This window comes from Sphaeroforma arctica, assembly GCF_001186125.1.
Source record: "Sphaeroforma arctica JP610 unplaced genomic scaffold supercont1.1235, whole genome shotgun sequence".
Classification (NCBI taxonomy): domain Eukaryota; class Ichthyosporea; order Ichthyophonida; genus Sphaeroforma; species Sphaeroforma arctica.
This window is the reverse complement of record NW_014039323.1, coordinates 5,497-14,778: the sequence shown is the minus strand read 5'-3', so window position 1 is coordinate 14,778 and position 9,282 is coordinate 5,497. Positions and strand designations below refer to the sequence as shown.

The 9,282-nt window shown below is 45.2% G+C and overlaps 1 protein-coding gene across 1 annotated transcript in view; it reads right to left on the bottom strand.

Annotated features, from left to right (window-relative positions):
* SARC_10401 (hypothetical protein) overlaps positions 1–9,282 on the bottom strand; it is a gene marked incomplete at its 5' end in the record, with an annotated part of 18,526 nt that overhangs the window by 4,002 nt on the left and 5,242 nt on the right. The window contains 13 exons of the mRNA XM_014295558.1: positions 33–450; positions 890–1,233; positions 1,757–2,111; positions 2,911–3,004; positions 3,792–4,044; positions 4,291–4,391; positions 4,722–4,798; positions 5,454–5,521; positions 5,806–5,920; positions 6,613–6,734; positions 7,355–7,548; positions 7,889–7,970; positions 8,690–8,788. Coding sequence (XP_014151033.1) covers positions 33–450; positions 890–1,233; positions 1,757–2,111; positions 2,911–3,004; positions 3,792–4,044; positions 4,291–4,391; positions 4,722–4,798; positions 5,454–5,521; positions 5,806–5,920; positions 6,613–6,734; positions 7,355–7,548; positions 7,889–7,970; positions 8,690–8,788 — 2,322 coding nt within the window. The remainder of the gene's footprint in view (positions 1–32; positions 451–889; positions 1,234–1,756; positions 2,112–2,910; positions 3,005–3,791; positions 4,045–4,290; positions 4,392–4,721; positions 4,799–5,453; positions 5,522–5,805; positions 5,921–6,612; positions 6,735–7,354; positions 7,549–7,888; positions 7,971–8,689; positions 8,789–9,282) is intronic.

Genomic DNA, 9,282 nt, shown 5'->3' with positions numbered 1-9,282 from the left:
TTATATATATACATATATTCTCACTACCGTACCGTGTCTTGCGGTGGGATGTCCGTCACCTGTAGATCGCTTGACTTGCGCCCAAATATGCGGTTGACCTTGTTGGTGACGCTTGTGCGGTGTCCACTCTTGTGTTTATCTTTGCCGCCACTGCGCCTGCTACTGCCACCGTGGTCTCCGTTGCTCTGTGATCCGCCTGATCCCGTGGGCGTCAGTGCATTGGGACTGCCTACAGCGCTGCTGCCTACACTGGCTGGGGCACTGTTGGCTGAGTCCATTCCCAACATGAACGGTTCACACAACACGTTGCGAAGGCCCACTGGGCTGTCGCAGTTGACCAGCAGTGAGGCTGACTCTTCTTTGTCTCGCTGTGTCTCTTGCTTGCTTATACTGCGCTTGCGTGTTGGCTTCATGCGGTCTAGTAGGCTGGAGCGGGTGCTGGCTGTGACTCTGTACGATAGTAAAGTTTTAGGGTTTAGGGTTTTAGGGTTTAAAGTATTAAGGAGACAATGGGAGACACTGAAGTTAATGAGGTGGTGTGAAGATGGGGCCGTTAGATGGTTTAAGGAGGCTGTAGGCATGACAGGCATCCATAAGTGGTTTAGGGTTTTAGGGATATCAGACTACGCGGAGCACAAACGACGTAACAAAACGCAATAACAATGAAAACCAACCAATAGCTCATATATATATCAGACTGTGCGGAGCATGTGCTACAGTGAATAGCTCATATATATATCAGACTGCGCGGGGCATGAGCTACAGTACTCCGCTTCTCTCTAGCACCCCCACATGGTAATGGCTGTCATTGAGTGCGTGTCACAAGTTTCATTTCACGTGCACACCACATTACTTGCACATGTTTCATTTCATGTGTACATGTTATTACTTGCTGTCGATGACTTCGCTGTCGCTGTGTCCATCGCTGCCAATCTTCTTCAGACGCGTTCGTGACTTCCGAGATGAGACGGGTGGTGAGGGCTGCGAGTAGAATGGCTCGTAGGTAGGCATAACCACCCTTAGGTCGTCGCTTGTTGAGGCCGCCAACTGTGCCTGCCTAGAGGTGTGGTCGTACGTGTCTGCGTGTGTGTGCTGGTGTGCCGTGTAGTTGGGTGTAGTGTGTATTGTGTGGGTTGTTGTATTTTGCATTGACTGAGATGAGATCAGTGGTGACCGTTTTCCTTTCGGTGACTTCGGGCGACTGAGCGAAGTCAATGGCAGCACAAGCATTGCCTGTGGTGTGGGTGCAGAGGAGACAGTGTCAACAGCCAATGGGGTCACAGAGGGACAGGACAACAACCCCAGTGCACCCGTTTTAGGGTTTAAGGTTTAGGTTCCATCATGTGCACTCACGTTCAATACAATCGGTAAACTAGACCCATCTTTTTGCTATGCCTTGCTACTGTTGCCCCTCATGGCACAGTGCAGGGCCCTTAATGAAATAAGACCATGACCATGCAACGCATGTTCCTCTGTATAGTAATTTCACTCCGCACGAGATGGTAGGTATTAAGATGGTAGATATTAAGATGGTAGGTATTAATAGGGCAGGTATGAATATGGCAGGTATTAAGATGGTAGGTAATAAGATGGTAGGTAATAAGATGGTAGGTATTAATTTGGAAGGTATTAAGATGTTAGGTAAAAATATGGAAGGTTTTAGTATGGTAGGTATGAATATGGTGGGTATGAATATGGTAGGTATGAATATGGTAGGTATTAATACACACAGTAAGCTCCTTTCTGCACGGCCTACCGGATCAAACTTCTTGTGGCTGCCGTCGCTGGCACTCCTGTCGCGGTTCCTCTTCTTTTTCCCTTTATGGTCTTTGCCTCTTTTGGCAGGGACTTCTGTGCTCAGCATTCGCACGTACTGCCGCCCCCTGTCGGTGTCCCCAGGCGTCCCTTTTCCTTGCACCTCAGGTGACGTGATAGGACTGAGGGCGTGCACTGGTGCCTTTGAAACCTCTCGCCCGTTGCTGTCAGCTGTTAGACTGCTTGTGCTCGAGTGTTGTGTGCCGGTGTGTTGGCTGTGTGTGCTGTTGTATATGATCGCCTCTTCCCGTAGGATTTCTCGCATGAGCTTATCTTTGTTGTCAACTGCGATGCGCCTAAAATAGACAACAACCAGAATGTCAAGTCAATGTCATGTGCATCTCACACAATCAAAAGGATTATAAGTTACACTTCAGTGCTCAACATCCCACTTGTCGCTGTATGAACATGCATGACATCCCACCTGTCGCTGTATGCACATGCATGGTATGCAGGGCATTCAGTCACTCAAGTCTGCACAATCGCCCTAAGCATCACTATTTGACAGTTACTCTGCGATACGCAAACGCATGACAGGCCATCAGACAGTACGTGGCAACTAATGCACACACTGTAATCTAAAACAACACACACACGATAAAACCAAAAAGAAGTACAGACAGCCGCAGCAATAATAAAAGGTAAAAGTAGAGATATCATAATAAAGATCAGGTGGAAAAGTACTAAAATCAACAGAGACAGGCCCATTAGCAATCACTACTAACAAAGCCAATCGACAGTAATAGCACGGACCAACACATCACCAGTAAAGCTACAACCAAGTCACTTCTGAATACATATAAATATCACCATTAAGATAAAAGAATCTTGGATACATTTAAATACCACCATTAAGATAAAAGAATCTTGGAAACATATAAATACCACCATTAAGATATAAACCATCTTGAATACAGACAAATGTCACCATTGCGATAGAACCCCATCCTGAATACAGATAAATACCACCATGAAGATATAAACCACCTTGAAAACAGATAAATACCACCATTACGATATAACCCATTTTGTATACATGTATATACCACCATTAAGATATAAATCATATCAGTTGCACAGGTCGACCACACGCACCTCCTGGAGGTGCCATCGAGCTCCACCTTGAAATTACTAAGTATTTTGTCCTTGCACGACTTCAAGCTATCCCGGAGGGCCTTCGAACCCGTTGCTGTTCAAAGCAATCCGTTTGAAAAGTACAGTGTCAGCCCGTACGTTTGTCAGCGATTGGTGCGAGTGCTAATATCGAGTTTTAAACGGATTGGCAATAAATACAACGTATATGCTCTGTAGCTATCAGTGGAGGTGGCGTTAAGAACCAAAAGGACAAAGACGACAACCCCTAATATTAAATGGATTAAAAGTGCATGTATATGAACAATGCGTTTATATCCTGACGCTGGTACAAAATTCATATGCACTGATACTGGTACAATAATGTTTATATACTGAAACTGGGACAAAAACATTTATATACGACACTGGTACGAGAACGTTTATACACTGACACTGGTGTAGTGTGTCGGATCGATACTATGAAGTGCCACGAGCTCATAAACCACAGAACCTCAAAGGCTAATTGACAGTTACAATCGATGTGCTCAAACTCCACAGCAGTTTTCGTAGCGCAAAGTTAACGGATTCAAACAAGACAACACGCACATGCGGTACTTTCAGAGCCAGTCACCAACAATCGCAATACCAACACACTCACAACCACTGAAAGGAATTCCGCCGTTTGTGGCCAGGATTTCAGGACTAAAGGTAAAAAGCAGATGTGAGCGCAGAACGGCTTTAGGGTATTAGGTCTTTACGGGTTTAGGTCTTTAGGGTGATAGGGTTTTAGGATTGTAAGGTATTAATGTTTTAAAGATTTTGGGTGTAAGGATTTTAGGATTCTAAGGTTTTAAAGCTTTAAGGATTTGGGGTGTTAGAGGTTAGGGGTTGGGGGAGAGTACCTTTGCACTTGAGGCAATCGCTCATGTTACCACAGGTGCACACTCGTCCCACCTGCGCCAGACTGCGCGTGAAGTCCATTGCACTCTCTCGCTCATCCGGAGTGAACCGAAAGTCCGAGTGCACAGAGAAAGGTCGGACAGGCGCTGTGGCACTGGAACGTTTGACATTAAGAGATTTGCGCTTGCTGGAGCCAGACGGCGTAGTTGGCTTAAGTTTATGTAGGATTGACTTCTTCTTGCTTCGCGGCGACACCTGGGCGTATGTATGTATAAATGATGTATGTGTGAATGTATGTATGTATGTATATATGTATACGTATGTATGCGCAATATATATATATATATATATATATATATATATATATATTATATATATTGCGACATATATATATATATATTATTATATATATAACGTCACGTCACCATGTCTGGAAATCACCATCTGTACACTATATTTAAAGGACAGACGATCCGGGGTTTCATAAACGCAATGACCTACCCGTCCGCTGTCTGGGGGCGTAGATTCCAAAGCCAAATCAGGTTGGGACAGTGAACTCTTAGAGCGATTGGTCATACTGGGCCGCTCAGTGCCAATTCCACCTATGCGAAAGTTAGGTGAAACATGGACAGCCAATCAGAGCAAAGGATGAGAACTTCAGAGTGGTTTAGAAGACATCATGCGATCAGACACACTGCAGTAGATGTACACAAATTACCACCGCAACACTTTTACGGCATGACACTACGACAATTCGCATTTAAATGCTGAAAATATATTCTAAATACATACATACATACATACACACCCGAAGCACTGGAGTACTACATACATGCATACATGCATAAATACATACATACATACATACATACACACTCAAATCACTGAAGTACTACATACATGTATAAATACATACCTACATACATACACACCCGAATCACTGAAGTAGCCACCGGAGTCGACGCGTGCCACCTCCAACAGTCCAGAGAGAGTCCTGGTTTCAACCGCACTGCAATAAATAGAGCCATGGTGTCAATTGGAGGGTTTCATTTCAAAAAGGTGTCAACTGAAAAGGTGTCAGTTGTATAAGTACACATGCAAAGTACCACTCAAGCCTAAAACAAAACCTAAACCCCTAACACTGATGTAGGTGTCAATTGATGTCAACTGGTGTGTCCCTACACGTGCACTCGTGTAGATGTGTCTGCCAACAGCTGAGTTTATCAATTGCATCTTGGTTCAATTTATAAAGTTCTTCTGTCCGTTCTTGTTTAAGTTAATATACCCTGACCATCCGCATAGTACACGGCTGAATGCTGTACTACCACTCACATTGGAATATCCTAGGGTTTTTGGGTTTTCGGGTTTTAGACACTACCACTCACATTGGACTATCTTGGACCATTATCACCGCACATCCACAGACTAAACCCAGCACGATCCTTCACAAAGCTATAACAACAGCTGAACATATGCACTAACTACAACACCAACCAAACACATACACTAAAATAAAACTAAAACCCTAAACCCCTAAGACATGCACTAACGACAACAAAACCCAAACACATGCACTAGAATAAAACTAAAACCCTAACACCCTGAGCACACGCACTGACACATGCACTGAGCCATGTGCGGGTGTGATGGAATGGATGGCTTACGGGGAGATGTAGGCGTCATGTGTCTCGTCCTTCACACGACTGGGTCTTCGCTTGGTTTCAGAGTACAACTACAAGGAACAAGTGAGTGAACAAGTGAGCGAGGGAGGCAAATGACACACACACACACACACACACACACACACACACAGGCACACTTTTTACAAAACTCTGAACCCTAAAAGAGACCTACCAGCCAACCAACCCCTAATCCCCTACAACCGTAAATCCCGAATTAATCAAAGGCACCTATTCACGACGGATGTAGTAACGTGCCGAAGATATTGTGTGCAACTGCACTAAACCCTCTCAACCCTAAACCCTACAACACAAAAAGGACAAGCAATCCACTTACAGTGACCACTGAGAAGACGGCGCGCAGAAAACCTACAACCACTCCACTGCGCCACAGGTCATAGCGCATCTCTTTCATTCCCACATCTTGCAAGGGAATGCTGCACTCACCCAAACTATCAACAGCCAAACACAGATGACAAGAGATGAGTCATAGCAACAGATGAGTTATAGCAACAGATGAGTCATAGCAACAGATGGGTCATAGCAACAGATGAGTCATAGAAACAAGTGAATAACCGATAGGTCAATCGAAACAAATGAGTGCACTAAGAGAAACTAAACCAATCATCTGCGGCGAGGGTAATGGGACTCATAGCATGACAGTCTAAGACACGGGAGAACACAACAACACGCCAACACCCACACACTCTCTCTCTCTCTCTCTCACACACACACAATCGATTGCGGTGTGGTGGTGCGTGGCTGACCTGAACTTGCGCTTTGCCTTGTTGTCCTTACCCTCTTTCCCTTTGCGCACTGACATCACTACTAACTCTTTAGACACACACACACACCCCCTTACCCACTCACTCACTCACCCACACTCACTCACACTCACTCACACTCACTCACTCACACGCACACACACACACAAACATAATGGAATGCGGTGTGATTTTTAAGGTTTAGGGTTTTACCTGTACTTGCGCTTGGTCTTGTTGTCCTTGCCCTCTTTCCCTTTGTGCACTGACATTAATACCAACTTCATAGACACACACACACCCGCACCCACTCACATACACACACACGCGCGCACACAAACACAATGAATTGTGGTGTAGGTTTCTAGGGTTTAGGTTTGTACCTGTACTTGCGCTTGGCCTTGTTGTCTTTGCCCTCTTTCCCTTTGTGCACTGACATCACTACCAACTCCACAGTGGCCGTGCGCAGCTCCTTCTCATTGGCGTACCACAGGTCCACCTCACCCTGAAACAGGACAGGGTCAACACGGGTGAGAAACAGGACAGGGCCGACACGGGTGAGACAGACAGCCACACATCCACGGAGGAGAGTGCAGGGCACATAGGATGGTCACGCACAGAGTGTGTAAGGCACATGAGATGGTTATGCACAGAGTGTGGGAGGAGAGTGCATTGGCGATCGTAACAGAAACGATAAAGTAGTCAGCCACAAACTGACTATGCAGGACCTTGGTGGCTAACAACACGTGAGACTGTTCAATCCCTGTGCCTGAAGTGTAGGGTTTAGGGTTTAGTGCCTTAGGTGACCTTTCAAATACAAATCACTCGTGCGCTGCTAAAAAAATGTAGCCAAAACACTACACCCCCTGAAAACCTAAAAACCTAAAACCCTAAAAACAGTCACACTTGGTCCTACATGAAGCAATTACCACACCCATACGCATAGGCTCAAGCCCAGTGCACAGCAGACAGTAACGTATGCGAATGACATCCAACAGCCACTGCAGTGCATGCGATCAGTAGACGGGACTTAGGGTTTAGGGTTTTTAAGTTTCTATGATTTTAGGGTTTACGCGGGACGGGGTGGCCGCCCCACAATGACTCATCGCCCACACCATCGCTTACGTGTTGCGGTTTACTCAGGTCTTTGGCCAGCACTATCAGATCTTTGATGCGATCGTTGCCTAGCAACACCACCCACCCTTGCCTGGCAGCACCTCCCTTGAGGTCGATGTCAGACCATATCATATCGCCGTCTTCAGTCGTCTTATCATCAGCCTCTTCATCTGGCAGACTGTGCGTAAACTCGACCGACAGATCTACAGAGGTCACAGAACAGACAATAGAGTGAATAGGCATGGACAATAACAACAGAGTGAACAGCCATGGACATAAGAACAAACCACTAACGAGATAAACACAGTAACAAACAAGTAACATGACCACAAGAACAAACAACTGACACGTGTGTCTGTGTGTCTGTGTGTCTGATTATTTGTCTGCTTGTTTATGTGTTCGTTTGTGATCCTCATCTCGTTATCGTTTTTCAGACCCACTGTTGTCCTTTTATGTTTTCAAGTGAGAGGCACATCGTCTGTCACCACAGATGCAAAGTACCGCACTGCAGCAGAACGCGTTAGATCAATGCCGTTCACTTACTTGAGATGTGCAGTCGCAGCGGTGTCAGTCCCGTAGCTCTAGGCACGTGCGAAGATCCTAGGGCCACATACCTACCAAACACCTGCAGCAGCCAATGAAAACAGACCATTAACACAACAATGAACAGAAACAAACCAGTAACACGCACAAACCAACGAAAACAGGCCATCAACACACACCAACCAATAGAGACAGACTATCGAAACACAACTACCAATGAAAAAGACCATTAACACACTACCACTAATGAAAAAAGACCATAAACACACAACAACCAATAGAGACAGACCATTAACACACAACCACCAACGAAAACAGACCATTAACACACACAAACCAATAGAGACAAACCATTAACACACACCAACCAATGAAAACAGATCATTAACACACACCAATCAATGAAAACAGACCATGAACACAAAAACCCTAAATCTCACACGACAACTCAAACGACATGTAACACAACACAGGGCCACAAATCTACCAAACCCCTGCAGCAGCTAATAGACAGACGAGCTAAAAAGGTCACAGCCCTCGGTACAAGCAAAAAGAAATAACGTGTTACAGTACAAACAAATGTAATTAACGTATCACAATACAAATAAATGTATTTAACATACCACAGTACAAACAAAGGTAATTAACGTATCACAGTACAAAAAAATGTATTGAACATATCACAGTGCGTAAATGTAATTAACGTTTTATAGTGCGTAGCAACGTATTCAATTTGTCACACGCAGTCGTCGCAGCGAGCAGTGCACATTGGTTTAGGGTTTAGGGTTTTCGAGAACTCACCGGTGTGTGGTCTGATGTGCTGATGGACGGCACACTGCTGTACTCCTCACAGCGCACCTGACACCCAGGACGTACCCGCCACAAGATCCTATCGCACCACTGCAGAGACACAGAGACACATGGCAAACCAGTGGTTTAGGGTTTTAGGGTTTAGGGTTTAGGGTTATTTAAGGTTTATGGTTTAGGGTTTTAGCACAATCCAGTAGAAGCGCAACAGAGGACAATCGTAGTACAGTGAGGCAGAGTTGTGTCGTGATACACAGCGCAGCAGGGCAGGGTTTAGGGTTTTAGGATAACCCTAAACCCTGCGCAATAGCAGAAGCCGTTGCCCATGAGCACAGCAGTATATCATTAGAAAGAGACTCCCTCTCTACACTGAACAGTTAAAGCCTCACTACGTAGACCACTGGTAGGCACACGTGAACACTACAAGAAGCGTCACGTGGCAACTATGGCCCAGTAAAAGCACAGAAACACACACACACATACATACATACATAAATACACACACACACACACACACACACACACACACACACACACACACACATACATACACACACACACACACACATACACTACACACACACACA